The 27,168-nt window shown below is 41.6% G+C and overlaps 1 protein-coding gene across 1 annotated transcript in view; it reads right to left on the reverse strand.

The window, feature by feature from the left end:
- Window positions 1-26,604, reverse strand: part of LOC120562574 (collagen alpha-6(VI) chain-like) — a 146,306-nt gene extending 119,702 nt beyond the window's left edge. The window contains 10 exon segments of the mRNA XM_039806349.1: window positions 746-1,698; window positions 4,244-4,819; window positions 5,223-5,774; window positions 8,125-8,685; window positions 9,021-9,638; window positions 9,983-10,540; window positions 11,259-11,846; window positions 12,171-12,275; window positions 18,287-18,436; window positions 26,539-26,604. Of these exon segments, the coding sequence (XP_039662283.1) occupies window positions 746-1,698; window positions 4,244-4,819; window positions 5,223-5,774; window positions 8,125-8,685; window positions 9,021-9,638; window positions 9,983-10,540; window positions 11,259-11,846; window positions 12,171-12,246 (4,482 nt within the window). The 5' untranslated portion in view covers window positions 12,247-12,275; window positions 18,287-18,436; window positions 26,539-26,604.
- Between the last annotated feature and the right edge of the window lie 564 nt (window positions 26,605-27,168).

Genomic DNA, 27,168 nt, shown 5'->3' on the forward strand with positions numbered 1-27,168 from the left:
CAAAGAAACATTTTTCGTACGTTTTCTTCCCCCCAAAAGTATCCCCAGAGAGTGAAAAATTTAATTATTCATGGGATGTGATAATTAAAATATGCATGAGCATTCTTGTGTTTGTTATATGTGTAACTATGGGTAATTTTCTGGGGGTTTATTTCTTTTTAACCTGAACCCTATTTTCCCATGAATTGGTGTCTAAGTGACTAATGTGAACAAAAATCTTTGAAGTTGGTCCAGTATTACGAAAAGCTATAACTGGCAGCTGTGAACAAGGCTGCAATTTCACCTTATAGGACAAATGTAACGCGTCAGTTTGCGTTGTAGATTATTATTGTAAGTGTCTGACAACATTATGAAAAGGATCCCTACAAAGATAGATATTTTAGTTAAAGAGTAAGATCCTTTTTATTTAACAAGAAACAGCCCCGAAATCACCATCATCAAACCCCACCAGACTCCATGTAAATAATCAGGACTTTTAGCGTGTATAGAGCCAGCATATCTCCACATGTAAATGGGTGAATTAAGGGTTTATTTCAACCAAACCAGAGTAGTGATTGTTGGAACAGTGGAAAGATGAACCAAGACGGCTTTTGATAGTTTTATTTAGTTACTGATGACTTTAAACGAAGTGTGTTTCACGATGATAAAATCACAGTTTATTTACATGGGGTCTGGTGAGTTTGGCGATAGCGATTTCGTGGCTCTTTCATTGATTTTCTGGGTTTGCCAGCTGTGCCACTCTCACCTTCACATGAGCTTTGGACTTGATCTTGAACATCTGCTTGAAGGAGTTTAGCATGGCAGTGTTGAAATAGGAAGGTTCTGAAATCGGCAGGATCATGACTTTATTCACCATGGTCGCGCTGTAGCCCTCAAAGTTTGTGTCGTACAAGGTACGCCCATCTCTATCTACCACTTGGAAGGCGATGTTGGGCTTGACGGGTGTGGGGCCGACACAGCACAGGTCTTCAAATGAGGAAATGTAATTGAGGATCTGTGGCAGGAAGTTCTGGAGCTTGGTGTTGCTTCTGACCAGCAAATCACCAACAGCTCCAGTCCTTCGAGAAATATCGAATCCTATGGCGATATCAATGGTGCAGTCTTTCGGGGGTGGCGGTGGGGGTGGCGGTGTGGGGGGTATAGGGTCTGGGTCATCACCACACATGCCGTCGACCACCCTTTGCTTGATAGAGTGCAAAACATCATAGTTCCGCACAGTGAACATCCTCTCTGGGGTGCCAGCAATCTGCAGGAGCTGCATGTCGTGGACGTCTCCAACGCCGATAGCAAACACATTAATGTTCCGATCCCTGAGAACGTCAGCTGCATCCTCCACATCATCATGAGAATCACCATCTGTGATCAACACCAGATTTTTGGGGACCTGGTCACGGCTGCCCCGCGACCCCTCGAAGTAATCCTTAACGTGATCCAATGCTCTCCCTAAGTAGGTGTTTCCACCTGTGTAAATCGCATTAAGGATTTGTGTGTTCAAATCCTCCTTATTGTAGTACTTGTTGAGGTAAAACTCATCCTTAGGATTGTCACTGAACTGGCAAAGTCCAATATGCACCAACTTTTCACCGACTTCAAAGCTGTTGACTAATGTTGTCGTGAAGTTTTTCATGATATTGTGTTTGTCTCGGTCGATGCTGCTAGACCGATCAAGTAGGAAGACAATATCGCCAGTCTTGCAAGCTGCCAAAGCAAAAAAAGAAGAGAGAGGCATTTATCTACATTACTAATACACAGTAAAAGTGTGCCTTGGAATTATAACGATACACTCAACTCCCCATTATACAGTGGTATCTCCAAACTGATAATGAATAGATGCAAAATATCAGGCTCCATTTACACTTCAACGTTTGGGTTTCAAAACAAATATCTTTTACATTTACGTGTCACACTGCTGCGGCATATCCGAGCCCCTATGACAAAGACAATTGACCTTTTTTCACGGCAGACATGTTGAAATCTCATAGTAGGGAAAGCACATGTGTATTCAAAACCATTAATGATAGTTGCATTCCACTTAGGAGAGGTCCTGGTATTAAACCATTACTGATGGCTGCATTCCACTTAGGAGAGGTCCTGGTATTAAACCATTACTGATGGCTGCATTCCACTTAGGAGAGACCCTGGTATTAAACCATTAATGATGGCTGCATTCCACTTAGGAGAGGTCCTGGTATTAAACCATTACTATGCTGCTTCCACTTAAAAAAACCATTACTGATGGCTGCATTCCACTTAGGAGAGACCCTGGTATTAAACCATTACTGATGGCTGCATTCCACTTAGGAGAGACCCTGGTATTAAACCATTAATGATGGCTGCATTCCACTTAGGAGAGGGCCTGGTATTAAACCATTACTGATGGCTGCATTCCACTTAGGAGAGACCCTGGTATTAAACCATTAATGATGGCTGCATTCCACTTAGGAGAGGTCCTGGTATTAAACCATTAATGATGGCTGCATTCCACTTAGGAGAGGTCCTGGTATTGTGCATGCTGACTCACTGAAATATCTTACTGGGACACTTGATGGAACTGAGCCATCGTTAAGGTTATCAGTTTCAGCTGTATTTCTCCTACTATGACAAGTCCAAATGTCTGCTGTGAAAAAGGTCAATAGAAACACCGCTGCCACTGTTTTGGTTTGAAACCTCCACGGTTTCTTTGTAGTCTGGACGGAGACAAACGGAGACCTTTGGAAACAAGGACGCACGTCAGTCAGTCTTATCGATTAGGTAGCTTACATACGTTTCAGTTCCACCTCGCTCCAAGATAATAAATCCCTGCTCTTACTTTTTTCCACATCCATGATTTTCAACGGTAGATTAACGTCAGACAGAGTCTGTGTTTCTGCTGCCTTTCGTCACCTTGTAATCACGTGTTACTTTTAGTAACATCGTCGGTCCAAACGTATTAAAAGGAAAACTCTCATCTTATTTTTCATTATTGCTGTTCTTCCTCCATAGTAGAAGCAACTACCACCACTGTATACCAGTATACACAGGGGTGGATGATATGGAGAAAATCAGATATCGCGATATTCTTGTCCTAATACCTCAATGTCAATATTATAGGGTTGACAATTGGTCCTTTAACAAAATATCTTCACAATGTGATTTTAAATAAATAATCTTTAGTAATGTAGATATAATGACTAAGTGGGTAAAGGTAAAAATAATATAAGAGCTAGAACAGCCAGGTAACAGAAAATGACATCACTTTACTGTAATGCAGCCTTTAAAACTAGAAAAAGACAACACTTAAACCATTTACGGTATTATATTACTAATTATTAGTATTATCCAAAATCTAAGACGATATCTAGTCTCATATCACAATATCAATATAATATTGATATATTGCCCAGCCCTAAGAATACATGCTGCTTCCTGTTAACACCAGTATGCGCATGCCCAGTACATGTGAATGGTCATGAGATATGCCTTTTGGGCATGTTAGTACATGCGGAGAATATTTCTGCTACTGGAGCTAAAACTCTTCATCTTTTTGGGCCTAAAACGCAGCTTAAAAACCAAAACGTAGTAGTGTAGATGTAGCCTCAGAGACTGGTAGTTGTGATGTGATAGTGCGTTCCATTTATACTCGGAATTCAGATTTCCGAGTTGGGAAGTCAGAGCCCCTCACAGTACAGTACGCCAAGAAAGCAGACCTCGAAATCCAACATGGCTGCTTTCACAGTAGTGAAAGCTGTAGTAATATACAATTTAATAGCACCTGTCTTTTTGTGTATCATTAAATCAGTCGTACACACAGTACTGTCCAACTTTTATCTGTGGACATGTTGCTAATGTATAGTGTTTGTATGCACAAAAGACAGCCAAATGCGTTATCAACTGGTATTGCTAACAATGGCTAACCTGGAAAGAGCAACCCTACAGTGAAATCTGACTTGTATGAATGGAATCTGCTCCACTCCTTTGTGACGTCATTCCCAGCTCTGACTTCCGATTTAAATGGAACGCACTATATGTGCCTCCTGTGGTCCACAGATTATCTGGCATGCAATCATTTTCTCCATCTTTCCCTGCTCCACCCACACCTGATTAGCTTGTTAAGAGCATCAAGTATCACCACAGATGGGATTACTCACTTCAGTTTCTACGCCAAAGGCCCCTGACCAAGCATCAGTTTTTGACGTGCTGGGAGTAAGAATGTGTTGATAAAGTAAAGAGCAAAACCTGCAAGTCTGTGTGCCATTACTCTTACCTGGCTTTGTGGAATTGCAGAAGGCAGAAGACATTTTTTTGTAAAGAGTTTCTAGAGCCTTAAAATTGTCCACAAAGAAAACTTTGGATTTGTCGCCACCAGCCATAGTCTCTAGCTCCTCAATGTTTGCTTCTTTCACTCCGACACTGATGACGATGATCCCGTTGTCTCGTAGTGCATCAGAGTGCTCCTTTAAGATGTCAGGGTTGTTGGCAGCCCCGTCTGTGATCACCATGAGAATCTGAGGAACTTTCAATGCTCTACGGCCACCATGTACAGCGTTAAAGTACTCCAACGAGAATTGCAAGGCCTCGCCCGTCTTGGTGCCTCCTTCTTTTGGCTTCTTCATTGGTATTGCTGAAAGAACTTTTCGTTTGGAGTCATAGTCATGCAAAGAAAAATGAGACTGGGGTAGATCAGAGTAGGAAATGAGTCCAAAACGAGTCATGTCCTTGCCAACTGTGGTGTGATTCACCATTGACTCCATAAAGATTCGCATGCTTCTATACTGGATTTCATTTATGCTTTCAGAGCTGTCCACCAGGAAAATAATGTCAGCATTATTTATTGTACAATCTGGTTGAAAGAAAAAAAAGAAAGAGCATAAAGTCAGTAACTTAAGAGATCGTTTAAATATTTCAGGAAATACATTTGATTGCTGTCAAAACAAAAGTCAGAGTTTCCTCGCACAGGGGTTGCTGATCAATGATTATCTTCAATGCTAACTGGTAAAAGCACAAAAACTCCTTTTCACATTTCTATTTTACCTGTTCAAGCTTAATAATAAAGATATATTTAAATCATGGAGATAATGGGTGTCATACATGCATATGTTGTTGAAAATTATGTTCATGCTTATTTAAAGTGCAGACTCCTTTAAAGCAGACTGGAACACTTGAGAGATTAAGCTAATGGCTCAATGCTTTTACAAACAAGTACACTGGTTACTCTAAAGTATTTTTGGGGAAACTGCTCTTACTTTTCCGACAGAGATCCAAAGCCACCTTGCTCTCCAAGTCCTTCAGCGCATCAAAGTTTTTCTCAGAATACACCCTGTCTGTTGAGCCGCTGATATCAGCCAGCTGGGTGGTGTTGGCGTCCACCACTCCGATGGCGTAGATTACCACTCCCTTTTTCCTCAGAGCCTCAGCGGGGCCTATGACCTCGTCTTTGGCCTCACCGTCTGTTAGCACGATCAGCCTCTGACTGACATCAGGACGCCCTCCATTGGTTTTATCGAAATACTGCGACACCTCAGTAAGGGCCTTTCCTGTGAGTGTGCCTTGGTCCAGCTGAGTCATATCATCGATGGCTTTCAGAATTCCCTCTCTGCTGTAGTAGCGGCTGAGGGGAAACTCCAGCTGGTTGTCAGAGCTGAACTGCATGAGACCGATGTGCACCTTATTCTGCTCGATGGCAGGCTTGCTGATGACAGCTTTCATGAATTCTTTCATTTTCTTGAAGTCATCCTTAGAGATGCTCTCAGAACCGTCAGCTAAGAAAAATATGTCGCCCTGTATATCTCTGCAAACTGTGGACACAGAACACAGAAATGTTAACGTGGTGTTCCTGTTTTCCCCCTCTTCTTCCCTTAGGACCCAGTCGTTGGGTATCATTGAGATTGCAGACAGCGGATTACTTCTTCTTAGTCAACATTGAAAACAATGAAACTAAAATTGGTACCTTTGGAAGGCTTTGCTTAAAAGAAAACTTCTAAAATAATCCCCGTTCCCAAATTAGTGCACAAATAACTGAAGGACCTAGCTAAGGTGAGATTTACCCAAATTCTCTAGTCAAGGACGATTATAATGGATGGCATAGCTTATGAAGAATTATTAGCATCTAGAATTGAGGTGAGTCGTAAATGTTTCAACGTAAGCAATTGTTGTTTAAAACCTGTTGACTAAGGTTGTAAGGCTGTTTCAAGTTTTTATATTTTTATTTTGTAATATTATAAATGTCATTGTCATTTATTTTTTTCTGGCGAAAAACTCCCTTCCCTCTCCTTATGCTAACTCCTGGCGCTTACCCACTGCTAGTACCAGCTCTACTCGGCTTGGCGCGACCACGGTGCCCCGTTCTCCTTTTTCCATTACAGATTTAGTACCGCCTCATGCGTGAAGCGAGTGTGGCTGGTTGTCATAACTACGCCACAGGAAACTGCCGTGACATAACACGCGACACACACACACACAGAACGTGGAAGGTGTATTGTTTTTGATTCTTGGCATGTGGCCAGAAAACACATTGAGTTTCAAAAGAAGCTGGAGGCAGCAAAAAAAAAAAACAGCGCTGGCTAAACTATTTAAAAATGGCGAGTTTGTTCAGGACACCCCCGTCGGCCACTAGCAATGATGACGCAGTGATTAGTGATGATTCTCTCTGACCAATCAGTAGTCTGCAGGTTTTCACGTCACCTTTTGGTATCGCCTCAGCTCGCTTGGAACCTCGATTGAGGTGATACTAAATAAAGTACCTGATGGCAGGTACCAGGGACATTTTATCATAATGGAAAACCAAAAAAGGCGAGTAGAGTTGAGGCGAGTCCAGCAGGTACCATGTAATGGAGAAACGCCATATTACAGGGCTTGACATTAACTTTTTGAGGCACATGTCCTTTGCACAAGTACATTTGCGTTTCACTTGTCCATGCACAAAAGTCACTTGTCCGGGTAAAGATTTATCATTTTATAAAAAAAAAGTGTTTTGCTAATGCAGAATTCGAACAAACCGTTGAAAGCTTCCAAACACTATCAACATTAATAAAATTCAGTTAAAAACAGTAGAAACAAACGAGTCCCAAGAATAGAAGAAAAAAGGATCTGCAGACTCCATAATACAAAGTAATACGTTGCACGCCGGTGTGCAGAAGTTACTATATTGAGATTCTAAGTCAATGTTTTATAGTTTGTCATTACTTTCAGATTCCTAGTCAATATTCTAAGTTACTAAGTCAATATATTGAGATACTAAGTCGATACTTTGAGATATTGAGTCAATATATTGAGATTGTAAGTCAATATTTTAAATGTTCTCATTGGTTTGAGACTCTTAGTCAATATTCTAAGTTACTAAATCAATATATTGAGATACTAAGTCAATATTTTGACCATAGGTAGTGGTAACTTGAACTTATATCTAAAATAATTTTGTAAACATAACAATGGATTCTGCCACTAAATGTTGGTGTTAACTTTTTTTTGTTTTTTTTGTTTATACAATTTCCCTTTCTACCCTGCAGAGGCTGATTTACCAAGGGATCCTTTAAAAGCTGTAGCTACTTTACAGTTGATTATTAGCTAATATTTAATCTGGCAAGTCGTGGAGCTGAGGTTTTACAATAACTGACAAACGAGCAGCGGAGTACTAACGCTACGAGGCAGAGAGCCAGCCGCTAAATGAGTCAGATTAACTTCATGCTTCAACCACACAAAGCACACTGCTATCCCCACGAGTGACATCTGCATTTGGCTCGTTTTCTGTGAACGATGTGGCGCGAGGGTAACGGTAAGGCGGAGTTAGCTAACTAACTAACACCGGCTGGCTCGCCGTGCGTTAATGCTGCATCGCTTACAGAGAATGAGCTGAACAGCGGGCTGGGTCTAACGTTAGCGGCCCGCTGACCTGCTGCAGCTGGGTCCGCTGCCGTGGGGGAAAAAATGTATCGTTTCAAATCAGTAACATGGACGTAATGAGTGGCACATAACGTGAAGTAACATGGCATTTTATTTTGTTTGAGTTTTAACTTGTCCAGTGGGGCAAGTAAATTTCTCTTCCACTTGCCCTACAAAAAAATCCACTTGTCCCGGACAAGCGGACAAGCCTTAATGTCAAGCCCAGCATATGTATTTTAAAGTCCAGTGTAGTTAACCTTTACTTACCATCTTCATTACAGATTTCTCTGATGATGTCGTTGTTGATGGATTTCAAGGCATCAAAATTATTGACCTGGATAGTCCTCTTGGGGTCGCCTGCAATATCTTTTAGCTCAACTTCGTTTGAGTCTTTCACCCCGATGGCAAAGATGATGACACCCTGCCGCCTCAGTTCTTCTGCTGGAGCCTTGACGTCATCAGTGGATTTACCATCTGTGATGACAATCAGGTACTCTGGGACCTTGTGACCACGAGTTTGCATCGCTCTCCTAAAGTGTGGGCCCATGGATTTTAGGGCTTTTCCTGTCTCTGTCCCACCTCCTTCATGTGCAATATTCTTCACAGATTTCTTCAGGTTATCAACATTTGAGGAGGCTGTCAGGTCAAATTGCAAAGTTGGATTAACAGCATATTTCACAAGCCCGACGCGGACACGATCTGGCCCAATCTTGAAGGTCTGAAAAAATTTGATGATGAAGTTCTGCATGTCTTCGAAGTCTTGGTTCTCAATGCTTCCTGAGTCATCCATCAGGAAGAAGATGTCAGCTTCCTCCTTTAATTCACATGCTAGAGAGGAAAAGCAACTGCATGAGTTAGTTCTTTTCACATAGTCAAAGAGAGGCGGGCTAGAAATGAATATTCAAACATAGGAAATGGTCTGGCTTTGACTGGCCATTCTGGGAACAAAAACTTTGAAAGATTGGGTCAAAATTGCTTTTTGTTCCACCCATCCCATTCTCATCCATACTCTAACTCTCTTCTTACATTGATTTAATATGCAGGTTACAACATAAACAATAAATACAACTAATACAATATTTAAATGTTGATTATTTTGTGTCTATGGAACTTGTCAATATTCACAAAATGAAGGAAGACTACGAAAAAACAATGCTTCAAACCTTTTTTGGTCTCGGATTCCCTTGCACTGACTTTGGCTTGGTCAATGATGTTTTCGCAAATGACTTTCTGCAGGCTGTGCTTCAGGGACTTCAGCTCGGTGAAACTGTTCACATTAAAAACATGCCTATCAATGGGGTGAGACGCCATGTCCCTCAGCTCTTCCATGTTGGCATCTTTGATTCCTACAGAGTATACGGTGACATCTTCCCGACGGAGACGGATTGCTGCTTCATGCACGCTGTCCTGGGATTCACCGTCGGTGATCACCACCGCCACCTGCTGGACATTCTTACTTTTCCTGCTGCCCTTTTTCTTAATGAAGATATTGTCCCAAGTGAAGTTTAGGGCAGCTCCAGTGTTCGTTCCACCTCCTCTGTAGGGCAGGATGTTGATGAACTGGAGGATTTCCTTCCTGTTATTGAACGTGTCGAGGTAGACCTGTGGTGTGGACTCCTCGTTGTACGTAACGATGCCCACTCTGACTTTATTCGGTCTTACATCCAGGCTGCTCACAATCGAGTGCAGGAAAGTGCGCACCAGCTTAAAGTTTTCTTCTCCAATGCTTCCCGACTCATCAACGATGAACACAATGTCTGCAATATTGGCTCCTTTGCAATCTGTGAAAAGGAGTGTAATAAGTTAACTTGAGCCATCGGCTACTTAAACATTCAAATATATATTTGAAGATTAAATTATTTATAGTTTGGTGATTTGCGATCGTAAAAGGTTAAAAGTATGGCATAAAATAATTTAAAGGTGATTTGTTTAAAATCTACTTTACATTTAAAACTCATAACAGCATTCAATGATTTTTTTCTCCAAAAATGAACTCAGATAGTCATTCTTATTTGTTCCTCTCTGCCTGTAAAGCAGCTGTACAATGTCCACTTCCAGACACTAACAACAAGAATTACAACGACTGGTTAGGTGGCTGAGTGCCCAAAGGAATGACGATTCTCACCTTCAGTAATGTCGTCCTTTTTCTCAGTCACGATGGAATCCTTCAAAATAAGTACTCTGGGAGAATCAAATGCGTACCCAGAAGTGACAAAACGTTGTAAGGCATCCACACTTGCACCTGCACTCATCCCAACAACAGTAACCCCTGCTGATTTGATCTTTTGAGCTTCCTTAGACACAAGATCATCTGAGTCTCTTCCACTCACAACGACCAGGAACTGTCGGGCGCCTAGGTGTGCACGACCCCCCGCCTCACTGGTAAAAAAGCGAGTGTTGGCGTCCAGCAGAGCCCTACCCAGGTAATGTGGTTGGTTGGGTTGTGGGCGCAGGCGGAAACCTCTGACAGCAGACAGGAGTTGCTGTTTAGTTTGATGAACATTGAGAAGGAATTCAACCTGGGTATCTTGACCGTACTGCGCCACACCGACACGGTAGGTGGATGCTCCGGCATTAATTTGATTGATCAATTTCAGAAGTTCAGATTTAAATAACGTGAACGGTTGTTGAGCTATGCCGCTGTCCACCAGGAAGAAAATATCTGCAAACCTTTCAGCCAAAGCTGCAAGAAGAAGAAAAAACAAACATTATTACATTCTGTTACAGTTTAATACAGTCAAGTCAATATTGTCTGGCTCCTCCCAGCCACCTCTCAACGATATAGCTAGTTCGTCATAGTTTAGGAGAAATAATTCAGCCTAACTGACCTTTCAACCCAAAAAAGATGCATACAAACTTTATTTTTTCAGGCTTAACACCACTACTTTTCTCATGTGTAGCAGGTCCAACACGGTGAATACCCATTTGCCATTTGTAAACTTCACCATGTCTCGCCCCTTTCTATGATGGCAGGCTTTGAGTGGGCCATTTGGAACAGGTACACTTTTGTCTTAGTATATGTTTGAACAAGACTGCGTAGAAACGGACACCTTAACTACACCTACCCATGCACATTTTTTTCCAGCATTTTTCAAAACCCTTACTGGAAATGACAGTAATCAAGTTGAACTTTTTGACAAAATGGCTACCGAAGTGGACTGTAGATTGTAAGAGTAGTAAACTAAATGTAAAGTAGACCCTAAGGGTTAGAGCCAGGGTGGGATAATCAATCAATCAATTAATCCCTGGTTAAGATCCTCACCTTCATAGATCCATACTATATAAGCAGCCACAGATGCTTTCAGCATTTAAAAAGATTTTTTCTTTTATAGTTATTTTCTATTATTGTGAAATTAACAACTAGGCAACTATATAAAGTTTCCTCCAATCCTTTGCCTTACCTTCCTTTTGAGCTACCACAGAGAGACAAACAGTTTCCAGCAGCATTTCCATCTGCTCCTGCAGAGCCTGATAGCTATCTAATGAGTGAAGGAAGCGATCTGGAGGCCAGTTGGCGATGGACTCAAGCTGCTTCCGGTTGGCTTCTCCCACCCCGATGCCAAACACAATGACTCCGTCCTGCCTAAGCTTCTGGGCGGGTTCCTTCACCTCATCAGTGGAGTCCCCATCTGTGATAACTATAGCGATCTGAGGCACCCGTTGGCCAACTCGGCTTCCCGCCTCTTTGGTGAAGTACTGCTTCTGGAGGAAGTCGATGGCTTTTCCTGTTTCAGTGCCTCCTCCTACGAGTTGAATTCTTTCCACGGCAGCCAGCAGAGACTTCTTGTCAGAGTGATCCTTCAGCAGGAACTCCTGTCGACGTTTATCACTGTACTGAGCCAAGCCGATGCGAACTTTGTTGGGGCCAATGTCGAGGGCTCTGATGAAGTTGCGGAGAAAAGACCGGACCTCCTGAAAGTTTCCAGGGCTGATGCTGGAGGAGCCATCAACTAGGAAGACGATGTCGGCCACATTGGCGTTTTCACAATCTGAAGAGGGGGGAGAACAAGGTCAGCATAGCACGAGCCAAAATAGGGTGTTCTGGGAAAAGTCTCAGTGTAAAATTAGAGCTAACACACAGTGAGTATGTTTAGAAGCATATTCTGAATTTGATAAAGGTCATGTAAACAGCATATTCTGTTTGGATATTTAAAAGAAGACGTTTGTGATATGACGGTATTATTCAGCTAAGAACAGACCTGCCCCTACTGCTGAAAAAAATCATGAAGCAAACATGAATCCCAAACATTTACTGTGTTTGACGGCTCATTTACAAACAAACACAACTTTACACGGTCCGTTTAAATCCCCACCTGTTCCCTGAGCAGCGATGCCAGAGAGCAATGCTGCTACGATGAGGCTGAAGACCAAACTGGTTCTTCCCATCATGCTGGGATGGCTCGTGAGTTTCTCCCTTCCTACGACACAGATAGAACAGGCGTTAGTGCAGAACGTCATTGTATTGGTTCTCATCAGCAAACTCTGCAGACTGAGATATTTCGGAAGAGAATATTAAAGAGGCCAGGCGCTAGAACGGAGCGTTTCAGACAGAGGGAGACTACAGGTATATTCAGACAGACTGTAGGAGAAAAATTAAGTGTTTTAGGGTTCAACGGACAAGTAAAAAAAAAAGATTGTAGTTGATTGTTGTTGAATTTTTACTGGCCCCTATATAAAAAAATAAACTCCAATGGAAAAAAAACAAGGAAAGACGTCGGAAAAAAAGTAAAGAAAAACTAAAAAACGGGCAAAGCGTCAGGGGAAAAACGGCAAAAATATCCCGAAAAATAAAAAAAAAAAGCAGAAAAATATGTACGTACGAGTTACGACAAGCGTGGAGATCATACATGCCAACACTCCCATTTTTACCGGGTTTCTCCCGTTTATTAGCCCTACCTCCCGGACCCCTCCCGGTTTGTTATTTCTCCCGGGAAACTCCCTTAATTTGCAGGGCCCAAACTCCTTTATAAATAATCGGAACAAAATGTTTGTCTAATGTTGACCAGTTGCCAGATCTTGTATGAAACGCATCCACACAATCCACACACCATATACAATTTTCATCCTGTTTGTCACCTCAACCTGGCAACCTATAACCCTCAAACTGGCAACCTATAACCCTCAACCTGGCAACCTATAACACAGTTGATCTCTGTGCAAGCTTCGCGGAAAGTTCAGACCCGAAAGCGAGCCGATAAAAATGGCAGGTGAAGGCTGTGTTTCCCGCACAAATCTCCTGGATTTTGAAAACTAAATGTTGGCAGGTATGACGGAGATGAGAAGGGTATGTATCAGGGTTCGTACACCTTTTCCAAGGTCAAATTCAAGCACTTTTCAAGCACTTTCAAGGTCCATTTTAAAGCTTTTTCCAGCACCTTACACCACCGTAAATTATATATCAATACATAGTCTATAGCTATGGAGAGGAGCGGGAGGAAGGATCTGAGCCAAATGACATGCAGCTGGGTCATTCTGTGTCAAAATCCCGAAAAACAGTTATTGCCCCTCTTAGATTTTGCTCAAAGTTTATGCCACCCTTAATGTCAGTCTTTTCACACTTTTTTCCAAATCTAGGGCATGCCATAAAACTTGTAATGGTTAAGTCATATTGACATGTTTGTCTTCCACCCTACAACGTTTGGGCTGCCTATCAGTAATACTTTATTATATTAATGTCCAAATATTGTTTCCCAGATATTGTGATTTTCTGGCTGTAAAACTGAAGTAATTTCAAGGGCTAAAAATATGAAGACATGGATTTGAACAGAAATGTTTTACAGGCCTTGGTTTTGAACAACATCTGAGACAGTGCAACAACAACCTGAAAATCCATTTAAACCCAGAAGACTGACAGTGCACATGTACCTGCCTGATAATTTTTTTTATTTCATTGCATATATTCATAGCAGACATATTATTATCTACTGGAATAGAGCAGTGTAAATATTGCACAAGGCCATCCTCAACCTTACAGTAGGCTACTTGTATGTATGTGTTCAGCGTACAACGATTGTTGTTATGCCCTCGGCTAACGTTTGCAGGTTTTAATTTGTGGCTAGTTAACATTACAGTTACTGTGATGTAACTTTGGCTATGTTCACTGGATATTCCACAAATTAACATGCCATGACAGACATGCAATACTAACATTACATTATCACACCAAGTACTCTCATTCACTTAGCCTGCGATTTCCTAGCTAGAAGTTACTAGCGTAAACAAATAGGCGCTAACTGACGCCAACGTGTACTGTAGGCTACTTCAGTTTGCTTACCTGAAACTCACTTCATGTGATTCGAGAGTACAGACTCGCCCATTGTGAAAATCTGCACGTCTTTTTTGCAGACTTTACAAGAGGCAACTCTTTGGGTTTGTCCCCGTTTAATACATAATTTATATTTTTCATCTTCCAGCCAACGTTCATCGAAACGACAAACTGCCGATATCACAAATCCCACTATGGCCATGCCAAGACCCGCCCCTCAATAGCATTTATTGGCCAGGTGTCCATGATGCTTACCCAGGATAACGTAACCCCATTTGTTCAGGTCTTATCCCCTGACCAATCGGCTATCCTAACCTTAACCACTCAAGGTCAATGCCTAACCCAACCAATCGAGCTGCTTCCTAGGGCGGGTCTTTGCGTGGTGGCAGATTGCAGTCACACATGCACAAGCGAGCAGGTTTAATTTTAGGCTCTCCAACATTTTATTTCTCCATTTACCGTATTTTCTGGACTATAAGTCGCTCCGGAGTATAAGTCGCATCAGTCAAAAAATGCGTCATGAAGAGGAAAAAAAACATATATAGCTAAGTCACACCGGACTATAAGTCGCTTTTATTTAGAATTTTATTTTTTTTCATCTGTCAACTACACAACAGCACACAGAACAACAGGCTGAATACAGTAGGTGTCCGGTATGTTAACGTAACACATTAACAGTTATTTAACTATATAATAGCACACAGAACAACCAGCTACCAGGGCGTGGAGCATGGATGGATTAAAAGGCGTGGAGATGTAACTGCATCGTTGACGAGCCCCTCCCGACTCCTTCCTCCAGCTCTGGCCGTCTCGCCTTCAGCCCGCGATTAGCCGATTAGCTTTCTCTGATTTCTTCATTGCAGTAAGAGTCACCTTTTCTCCAGTCTCCCTCACAAGTTTCTCCCTCATTTCAAACTTTCTTTCTGCTGCTCGATTACCGTATTCGGGCTGCATATTTTACTACCTGCAGTTTGTCTCTTTTCTTTCTCAGTTGTCTGTAGGAGCAGCGTTCTAGTTGTTACAAGCCTAGAGCGCCCTCTCGCGGCTGTAGAGGGTAATGTTTTCAGTATGAATTAACATTTAAAAATTTTTTAAATTATATATATTTTGATATATAAGTCGCACCTGACTGTAAGTCGCAGGACCAGCCAAAGTAGGAAAAAAAGTGCACTTATAGTCCGGAAAATACGGTAATAAACAAACTATTCAGTCAGATAGGTATTTGTTGCGAAAGAAATACATTTACAATTTCAAGCATTTTATCCAAAATTCAAGCACTTTTCAAACCTTAAAAACACAACATCAAAATTCAAGCATTTTCAAGGAATTCAAGCACCCGTGTGAACCCTGAAGTATGAACTTATCTAACTCTGGGGGATACGGTGAATAAGATTAAGTCCCAATAAGTGTTCCTCTAAAATAATCTGTCTGGCTATCTCGTGTTGTCGTCCCATCGACCATGCAACGTTTAGTTTTTCTGGGTCTATACATAAAACTATTTGGTCGTCTTTTTCGATACTTTTGTTGCTTTTCCCGAAGTTCTTTTTTCTACGTATTTGTCACTTTTTTCCAATTTCTTTTTTCACTTTTTTCAACGTTGTTTCATTTATTTTTTCAAATGCTACAAAATTGAATTACACACCCAAATTCAATTAAAGTAGTGAACTGATCATTCATTTTACTTGTGAAGAGTGTTGTATGGAACCATCTACATTATTTATTTTTTTGACAATTTGGTTGAAAGAAACCCAAATTTCGGACTTTTTGAAAACGGGTCAAATTTGCTTATGATCGACCCGTCTTCCAGAACAAATTTGGGCTGAATGGAACCTGGGTCCCTGCAGTCCGACAAAGGGTATCATGTGTTCTGGGGCCTCATTTATAAAACTGTGCGTAGATTCTATTCTGAAAGATTTCAGGCACGAAAAAGTCAGAATTTTCGTACGCAGAAACAAAATTCTGATTTACGGACGCGCGTTACCTTATGCAAGGTCGTCCCATATTTGTCCTAATAAGGTCCATGTTAATCAATCAATGAATATAGCAGCCTTGTAAAGAAGCCCTTGATGACCAATCATGAAATGAAAAAATGGGGAAAAAACACGATTCAGTGATTGTGATATCGAGGTGCTCCTAACAGAGGTAGAACATCCAAACTAAATCCTGTTTGGAGGCCTGAACCCTTGTGTGGTGTTCATATTTTTGTTACACAGTCTTAATACTTAACAGATTTAGTTCAATTACCATATATATATATATATATATATATATATATATACACATACATACATATATACATACATACATATATACATACATACATATATATATACATACATATATATATATATATACATACACACATATATATATATATATATATATATATATATTATATATATATATATATATATATATATATATATATATATATATATATATATATATATTTATATGTATATATATATATATATACACATACACACCAACATTTATGGTTCATATTTGCCATTTACCCCTGTGAGATCACATTTACGATCATATGATCATTTTTGTTTTTGGTGAGAAAAAAAAATTTCTTCGTTGAAAGAAATTCAATTATAAAAAAGGTAAAAAATAGAAACTTTTTGATCACTATTGGTGCTTATTTCTTAGAACTTAATCAGAACAGGTGAAAGTGCTCTAAATGTAACAATTTTGTAACTTTGTGTGGGAATAGCAGGTGCATTAAAATTAGAGTGTGCTCCCATCAACGGATTCTCCCTCACATCTCGTAAAATACGGACGTTTGCCGCTCTTTTAGCGTCCGCTGCACGGTGTGGGAGGATCACCTGCCTCTCCCAGTTGCTGACAGCCCCTCGCCGGGCGCCGCGACCGGCTCTGGGTCGGATTGGAAAGAACGGGATTGTTGGGTTCAGGAAAACAAAAACTGGGTTGGGTTTGGAAAACGGGCATACCATCGGAGGTCACTAAAACGCAGTCTACAAAACCTTGGGAGCATTACGCACGATCACACACAAGGTCAAAAGGTTTCGGAAAACTGGGAACATTTTTTCCGCATGGAAATTCTTTATAAATCCTGACTTTTGCGAGGAATGTTGCAACGTCAAATTTCATCCTGCTTCACGCAACTTTTTCTTGGGAAACAGGTTTTATAAATGAGACCCCTGGTGTTGTTATAGATTTTTCTTATTGTCAAACCCCTCCCCCCCCCCCCCGAAACCACACAACAAAATGTGTCTTTCTGCCTCTCAGCTCCAAGCCCATTGGTTCCTACTGAAGATGTCTATCTTTAAAGAAACAACATCCCAAAATAAGTCTCTTTTCCAAAATAAATTCATCAGTATCATTAAAGCCGAGTCAGCTCTGTCCCATTTCACTAGCGATGTGCAATTAATCCAATTTTGTTTGTGATTTTGACTCCTAAAAAGCAAGTAATCAAGAAAAACTAACAAAATAGGCTACAGAATATTTGGTTCTGTATTGACAGGTGCCATATTTGGAAATCGATAATTATTTATTAATATTTTTTTAAATTAAATGTATATCTGCATTTATATCAAAACCTAGAGACTTTCAAACATCAACATGTCATTTATTAAATGTATTTGTTTCAAAATGACATGACTATGTTGCCTGGACACGCTTCCAACACGCTTGCGTGTCGCTTAAAAAATAGGCATCGGTCCTATTTCTAGCATGCACACGTTTTCTGAGACGTGCATGTCACGCAGGTAGTGTGCAAGCTCTAACCTGTTAACATGGGAGCCGAAATATAAACAGACACGCCTCGCAGCTGACACGCTCACGCCTCGCAGGCAGTGTGCAGGGGGGCCTTATTCTGTCTTGTCTTCTGGATGAAGAATTAAGAAAAGAAGTTCGAACAGGAAAGTATGAAGGGACATTTCACAGTTCCACGTGTTTTCACTGTTGATTTGTTTGATGTTTCACTGATTGTTTACTTTAATCCATGCAACATCTTCCCAAGAGTCAACAAGGAATTGTGTTAAATAATCCTGATTTCAAGATTGACCAAAGAAATTATGATTTTCTTTCAGCCCTTAAACGTCACCCCTTTAAATTTACAGATCAAACTTATAAAATCCACACTGCTGTTACATTTCCATCACTGCACACGTAAGTGAAAAGAAAAAAGTTACTTACAGATCTGCTGTGGTATGCGCTTCCCCTGCACCCAAACACAGGAGTCCCACAGTCATGTAGCTGCAGCCTCGTTTTCTGGAGGATGAAGAAGAGGAGGAGGAGGGGTAGGACCGAGCCGCCGAGACTCCTCCCTCCATCTCCCACCACATTCTGCATGACAAAAAGGAGAACTCTTTTAATTTTTCTGTTTGTAATTAAAATTAGACTTGACAGAAACAAATTTCACAGGAATCTAGGCATATTTCTGGCCTGGAGACCAGCATGATTTTTTTTTTTTTTTCCTGAATTAAACATGTAATGAAATACAGAAAGAAATGGCTTATAGCAGAGAAAAACATAGAACATTGTACAACAGGTTAGGTCAATGAGTCACGTTGGTATCATTTGCACAATTAAAGACAAGGAGACAAACTTAGGAGTTGTTGCTTTCCAGTCTGTGAAATAGTTCCTCTGTCTGAATGTTTACGACTCCAATTGGAGCTGAAGATCAGGTTTGTCTTAATTTCTATCACTTTACATAGGCTCGGGCTCGGGCCGGGCTCGGGCTTGCGCGGTAAATGAGCGGTCAGGTGATGCGTTTCGATTAGCGCGAAAATGGATGCTGAGGAGGTGAAACGGAGGCTGGCCTCTGGAGGACTTATTTTATTTCTTTGTTCCAACTTCCAAGTGGCCTATAGCCTACGTTAGTCATGAATAAATGATGTCAAAAAAATGATAAATGACTCATTCTTGACAAAAGGCAAAAGAGCGTGCGCACATTTGAATGTCGGTGTTGCAAATGCAAGACTCTTTCAGGCAGACGTGCAGAACAAACATTTTTATTGACTGTACAACTTACAAACTCACAACTACAAACCTACAAACGAACAGGACTCTCACAGGAACAAACAGAGAGACGAACCGACAACAGACAAAGGAACAGAGGGGTGTAGAAATACACAGACCAATCAACAGAAAGACAGAGGATTGGACAAGACAGTAACGGGGAACAGGTGAGAGCAGAACCGGAGGGAAACTAACGAGACAGGAAGTGCAGACCATATAAGGGGATGAGCGGAGACAAAGACACAGCCACACGGAAAACAGCAACAAGCACAAAACACAACACAATATACAAAATGGCCACAAGAGTGGCACAAAGGCAGTCCTTCAGGATCCTGACAAGCAGTCTCTTTTTTTCGTGTCTCCCTTTTACGTTTGAGTGGCGCGCATGCCCGCTCACGGTGTGAAGCGCGTGTCCGCGCTATTCTCCGGCATGTATTCTAACAATCACTGCTGATAGACGGCCTTTTGTACAGTCGGGCTGTAAACGGGTTTGGGCTTTTAAAAAGCTGTCAATCAAAATGGACTTGTCGGGCTCGGCCCGAAGTCTGTCGGGCTCGGTCCTTGTCGGGCCTAACTTTAAAGTCCCAATTACAGCTCTAACTCCAATCTATTCCCCTTATGTTGGGGCTTTCAGAGAGAAACTGAAACCTACACTGTACATTTACTACCATAAACTGCCAATGTGTTCGCTGCTTCGATAGCCGGCAGCTGTCTGCTTTGAACGCGTTCACGTCACACTCTCTCTCATGGAGCCTACACGCTAACCACTGAGCTTCCCCGGTCTTAGAACACAAAGATATCCTGCCAGAACGTACTGTATTTGGTACGAAAGTCTGAATCTGCATCTCGTGACACACACCAGGCTTTAAAGCGGGGAGACGGAGCTGATATTGTAACAGAAATTGCCCTAACCTAATTGATATGGAATCGGAAATATAATCGAATGGGGACCTCGTGAATCTGACTTGAATCAAATTGGGAAATCATTGGGAAAACTCACAGTCCTAGTGTGGAGTTTGCATGGTCTCTAGAGCTGCAAAGATATGTGTGGGTTGGCCACAGAGGAGAAGTTCTGGGGGATTTCTGCAGAAAAGGTTTCAGCTGTGTGCTGAACGGCAGTTGAAGGGGGACAGCTACAAGTTTTGAGGAAATTCTGAAGAAAGAAAATAAATGTATTCTGCCAACAGAGACAAGTATGAACATGGAAACTTGAACATTTAACCTTTTTCTACAGCTTGGGTCTTATTTTTCATCGTTACAATTATTTATCATTTCATGAATTAGTTGTAAGTCATTGCTGAGATTGATCCCTGATCGGCATCGTTTCTGAGGCTTAATCTTCCTTACAATGAAGGACCCCTTATTACAAAATGTGAAGTCCTCCAATAAGTTATCTTGGATATTAAATAAAGATTCACAATTTTGTTAAAACCGCAGAAATTAAAACATAACCAATATAAAGCGTTCAGTATACTCGCCATTCCCGACCTGTCGCGCAACAGTGTGGCATCATGGGAGCGCTGTAACTTTTTATACTCTGCGTGCGAAAATTTCTTCCAGAAACTTTCCATGGAAAGTTTAGCTGGGCAATTTTGGAAATGTTCCAATTTGGAAATTTTCATGAGAATTAACGGGAATTAACAGGATATTTTTAATATTGCTTTTCGTGGAAAGTTTAGCTGGGCAATTTTGGAAACATTCCAATTTTGATTTACTATGGTTAGTGGGCTATACAATTAACACACATAGGTTAATAATAGCAATGGGTTATGTATTACCCCCCCCCAAACAAAAACCAAAATGTAGCCTATGCTGATTACTGCATGCGTGCATGTCATTGACGAATATAGTGAGGACATTCAACTGAAGTTGCATTAAATCAGGTTGTTTTAACAAAGATTATGCTGCAAGATGTTTTTTTTAGGTTCCCTGTAATAGACTAACAGTAGCATAACAAACAATATTAAAAATATCCAGTTTATTAATTAATTTATTAATTCCCATGGAAAGTTTCCAACTTTGAAAATTCCCAGAATTTTGCAAACCTAGTTGCAACTGAGGAAAGACTACCGACTGCTATTTCTACGGACTAGAAGAAGAATAAAAAGACAAACAACGGCAGAATTGGCAGCAGCAGCATTGACGTCAATGTCAAAAGCGACTAAGATGATATTGGAGTCAATGGATGAGGAAAAACAGCCGCTTTTGAGCCTGCTTGCAAAGAAACGAAGAAAAAGAAGGTGGAATGTTCGTCCTTTGAATAACGCTAGACTTAAATATGGTGAGTTCAATATCCTGGTGAAATAAATGAGGATGATAGACGAAGAGAAGCACTTTGAATACGATTGGATGACCTACTTCGTTAGATCGAGCCTTTCATTCACCATAAAAGAGCTCATCTTAACCCAGCAAGTTTACAAGTTTACATTCGCTTGCCCTCGAACTCGTCCATGCTTCCTGTTTCCACTTTGTTGTGCACCGCTGACCTCTGGTCACGCACTTTCAATCCTGGCGCGCCAGTGAGATCTACGTTATTTTGACATCACGTTGCCACACGACAGGTCGGGACTTTGTTTTCTGTAGGTACATTTCATGTGGTTAAATTGCTTCCACGTTTCCTTCACTTGCTTTCCTTCAATTGACATCTTTCCTCGTTTCTTAGTCCATCCCACCAAGGAATTTATTGGAGAGTTGCGAGAAAATCCTGCGAGGAGAAAGGAAACAAGGAAATATGTTTTAGAGGGATGAGACGTCCTTTCCTCTGAAGCGTCACGTGAATTCATCAGCTGTTTGGGCGAAGTTAGCAACAGCTTTCAGCTGCACGGCTTTCAGGAAGGCTGCTCTCTGTATCCTCGCTCATAGCTCCTCAGAGATCCCTCCTCCATCCTCGCTCATAACTCCTCAGAGATCCCTCCTCCATCCTCGCTCATAGCTCCTCAGAGATCCCTCCTCCATCCTCGCTCATAGCTCTTCAGAGATCCCTCCTCCATCCTCGCTCATAGCTCCTCAGAGATCCCTCCTCCATCCTCGCTCATAACTCCTCAGAGATCCCTCCTCCATCCTCGCTCATAGCTCCTCAGAGATCCCTCCTCCATCCTCGCTCATAGCTCCTCAGAGATCCCTCCTCCATCTTCCATCCTCGGGCAGGAATAAGAGCTTTGAGACGGCCTTCAAGAAGGAGGGCGAAAACAACTTCCGGTTAAAGCGAGGAGATATCAAATAAGGGACATGTCTTTCAGCCAGTGTGCGTGCGCGCGCGTGTGCGAGCGGGCGCGTGTGCGTGCGCGCGCGTGTGTGTGTGTGTGTGTGTGTGTGCGTGCGTATGTGTGTGTGCAGGTGCATGCGTGCGTGCCATCATGGCAAAATGTGGTACTAGAGACTCCTACTGTAGCGAACTACCACAGAGGCAGTTTTGAGTACTTCATTTTGATCTCAACTACACACCTGTAATGTTTCGTGACTGCATCTTGCATGATGCGACCCTACTGGGGCGACAAAATCTGTACACAGACACCTAACAAACATCTGGAAAAGTACACAAACCCTACACATTCTCATTCCCAACTCATTAAATACCGACGCCTGGTCTGGACTCCCTTTGCCATAATTTTTCAACGTGCAGGGTTAAACCACTTGGTTAGGAAAAGACCTTGGGTGTGGTTACAAAATATACACGAACTCCGGTCTCCTGGGTGAAAGTCCCCCAACCTGACTCCTTACGCAGATTTTCAGTCTTTATTACTACTCGCTAACATTGTCGCTGCTCATTCTACGTCCCATACAGACAAGGGGCACACACACACACACACACACACACACACACACACAGCTTTCATTTAAAACTAGAGAAAATCTAATTAGTTTCCTCAACTTCAGAGAGTCTTCAAAGAAGTGCTGTGTCAGTGAATATGTAGACTCTAAATCTGGTTCTGCTTCGTGTGAGATTAATCTTAAAGTATTTATTTGGCTGTTGTGGCTAACAGCACAGAGTGAGAAATGAAGGGTTAAAACCACAGGCTGGGTCTGATATCGAGTGAAGGAAACGTGTTCCAGATTTCCAGTGAATTTCAGGACACATTTCCCACAAGTAGAGACCATCTTACATCACTGAGAAAACATTTCTGATGCTTCAGCCAAGTTTCTCTGCAGCCAGCATGCAGAGTGTAGAGAAAAGAGGCATTGCTGTAGAGCTTTTCAAATGTACTGTATTTTTTTGGCTCTTTGAGCTGCACAAGCCAAGCGCCATCTGGTTCCATTATATTGGCGAGAAAGCAGCAACACTGGGCAACTCGCATCAAAACTATCTAGACTGATAAATAAAACGACAGGTAACTCCTCAGTCACATTAGCTACAAGAGACAGAGACAAAGCGACAGGCTGCCATTCATTTTCAGTGGGAGTGGCCGTTTGCCAGCGACGAGCTTGCCGCCGCCATGAGCAAGGCGGGGCCAGAATAGACAAGAAGTCTATTTTATGCAAATGCTGAGCGATGCGACAAACCAACTGCCAATCGGAGCGAAGGCAGCGTGAGGGCAGCGTGACGTATGTACGTTGGTTGCTCTAGTCAAAGTAAATCATTCAAGATGACGGAAACGCTTCAGGACATCGTATTTCTGAATATATCTGATATGTTTGGTATTTTATCTCATATATTTTGTTACTTCTATCGAGAAATAAATACTTTTAAATCCAAAAACATCGTTCTCGTGACTAGACAGTACGGCGCTGTCTTCTTCTCCACAGCACGTACACAGCTGCAATCTTCAGTAACTTTCTTCAATTCATTTTGCAATCGATGAAAAGGTAGGGAGAACAGCGGTCTTTTTATAGATGGAATATTCACGATTTCAACTTTTTCAACCATTATAGTGGGAAGACATCTGATTAGTTGACAGGACGTTTAGTCATAATATTTCATATTTCATCATTCATACGTATATCTATGGCTCTATCCACAAAGTAAACAGAGGGGACGTGCTTGAAGGTAGCACCAGAGAATTTCTGTTTACTTTTGCCAAGCAACCAGGAGTAGGTTAAGGCACGCCCCGGAACGCCCACAAGCGAGTGCGTGTCGCTGTCTTCTGTAGCTAATGTGACTGTAGGGTGAGAGCAACAATATGTATTTGTGATTTTGGTGGTGAACTGTAGTGTTGTTACGTTCTGTGCCGAGGCTTCGGAGCGTGTGTTGAGAAATCCCGGAAGTTTTCTGTGAAGCGCGTATCGAAGCTTGCATCGTTTTGGACAAATGACGTCATTGATGACATCCGAAGCCTCGCTGCCTGTCCGTACCACGTGACGGTAGAGATGCACCGTTTACAATATTCTATAAATATATATACTATATTAATTACTCCTGGTAGGGCTGGGCGATATGGGTAAAATCAAATATCACAATATTTTTGACCAAATACCTACACTGCATATTTGACCAAATATCGACACCGCAACAATATTGTAGTGTTGACTATTGGTGCTTTAAAAAAAGATTTACACAATGAGATTTTAAATGAATAATCATCAGTAATGTGGATATAATGACTAAGTGGGTAAAGGCAAATAAAAGAGCAGTTATAACAATCTGGTAAGTCCAGAAAATGACATCATTTTACTGTAATGCAGCCTTTAAAACCAGGAAAAGACAACATTTATGCCATATTACGATTTTACGATATCCAAAATCTAAGACGATATCTAGTCTCATATCACAATATCGATATAATATCAATATATTGCCCAGCTCTAACTCCTGGTGTGGGAAATTCACACACATCTAAAGTGCAATGTTATGGAAGAACCATTTCCTTCTTTTCACATCAAATATCCAACTAAATATATATATATGTATATATATATATATATATATATATATATATATATATATATATATATATAACCTTGCAGTATAAAGATATTTCTCAAAACACACACACAGGCCTGTTTGAACATCAACAGTAACTTTGCTTTATTTGTCATTGTGCATAAATATGAACACTACAGTTCCTGTCAATGGGCTTATCTGCTAACGTTAGGGGTCTGGGGTCTGATAAACAGTAAATTCATCAAAGCCAGTGTGCCCAACGCTATTTTCCAATAAACTGCAGCTGTCATATTTCACGGGACCCGCGTGAGTGTAGTTTTCATGTTCCAGTTGTTCAGGTCCAGCCTCAGAGGGGGGAGAGAGAGAGAGGCTGACCGTTTGCCTGAGATCAGTAGAGCAGACTGCTCTGCACAGCCGTGTATAATTACGACTTTATGACATTTCATAAACAGCTGATTGAGCGGCATATGTCAGACTGACCGGCCGGTCGGCAGACATGGCAGATCATGTGAAAATCGGGCAATTCCGGTCACCAGCCGGTCAATCGGTGAATCTCTACGTGACAGGTTTATGAAGTGGTTTGAATCTACACCATAGCTGCCAACACTCCCATTTTTCCCGGGTTTCTCCCGTTTTTTAGCCCTATCTCCCAGACCCCTCCCGGTTTGTTATTTCTCCCGGGAAACTCCCGTAATTTGCAGGGCCCAAACTCCTTTATAAATAATCAGACCAATATGTTTGTCTAATGTTGACCAGTTGCCAGATCTTGTATGAAGCGCATCCTATTCACACAATCCACCATATACAATTTTCATCACGTTTGTCACCTCAACCTGGCAACCTATAACCCTCAACCTGGCAACCTATAACCCTCAACCTGGCAACCTATAACCCTCAACCTGGCAACCTATAACCCTCAACCTGGCAACCTATAACCCTCAACCTGGCAACCTATAACCCTCAACCTGGCAACCTATAACCCTCAACCTGGCAACCTATAACCCTCAACCTGGCAACCTATAACCCTCAACCTGGCAACCTATAACCCAGTTGCGCAGTTGATCTCTGCGCAAGCTTTGCGGAAAGTTCTGACCCGAAAGTGAACCGATAAAGATGGCAGGTGAAGGTGGTGTTCCCGCAAAGAAATTGAAATATAGCTATAAATTTCAACATGTTGGGCGCAACAATTTACATGCATCTTACCGACAACCTCCGCACTTTTTGTAAGGTGTGTCGCATTTATTTTAATGTAGCGCACGGCGGGGAAAATGACATCACCCAGCACAATAAAACACAGCGGCGCCATCGCAGAAAGCGAAGCAAGCTGAACTCAAGATGGCAATGTTGGTAGCACAGACTTACAGTACACTTAACAGTATTCCTCTCAAGACATGTGTGTGTGTGTGTGTGTGTGTGTGTGTGTGTGTGTGTGTGTGTGTGTGTGTGTGTGTATGTATGTGTGTGTCTCTGAGGCAAAGAAGCATAACAAAGAGGAAGAAGAAAGGACGGTGATGAAGAAAAGGAAGGAGGAGGGATAGGGAGGCAAGAAAAAGCAGAAAGATTAAAAGAAAAGAAAAGGAGAAAAGGGTTAGGAAACAGGAAGTCCTACATGTTCCTGGCGATTGAGTTCGGCGTCTTTCTTGCTCTCTTCTTTCGACAAAAACCTGTCCATTTTCTGTAAAAACACAAACAGATTTTTCATACAATTAATAATCAAAACTCTGAACTTTATGGTTGTAAAGTTTGTCCTATAATGTAATTAAATTCATCTATGGAAAAAGGGGGAGATTTCACTCAATAGTATAGACAATATTACTGGCATAAAATACAATAAAAAAAAAACGATACAGTGTATCTGAGCACATAGATCATCTGTAGTCACTTCCGGGATTGTTCAAGTGCAAATTCTGCCGGATGAGTTTAATTTCAGCCGGATGTCCGTCCCCTTCCTCTGTCTCTGTGTTGGCTTTCTAGCCTGCGGTGGATTTGTGAGGACTATGGTTAACTGCTCCTCAGATCTCTGCAGGGTAAATCCAGACAGCTAGCTAGACTATCTGTCCAATCAGAGTTTTCTCTCGCACGACTAAAACTACTTTTGAACGTACACACGTTCCACCAAAACAAGTTCCTTCCCGAGACTATTTAGCAGAGGCACCGTGGCTCCGTCCGGAGCTTAGCACCACCCAAGACGATTGTGATTGGTTTAAAGAAATGCCAATAAACCAGAGCATGTTTTTCT

The sequence above is a fragment of the Perca fluviatilis genome, chromosome 7 (assembly GCF_010015445.1).
Source record: "Perca fluviatilis chromosome 7, GENO_Pfluv_1.0, whole genome shotgun sequence".
Taxonomy (NCBI): domain Eukaryota; kingdom Metazoa; phylum Chordata; class Actinopteri; order Perciformes; family Percidae; genus Perca; species Perca fluviatilis.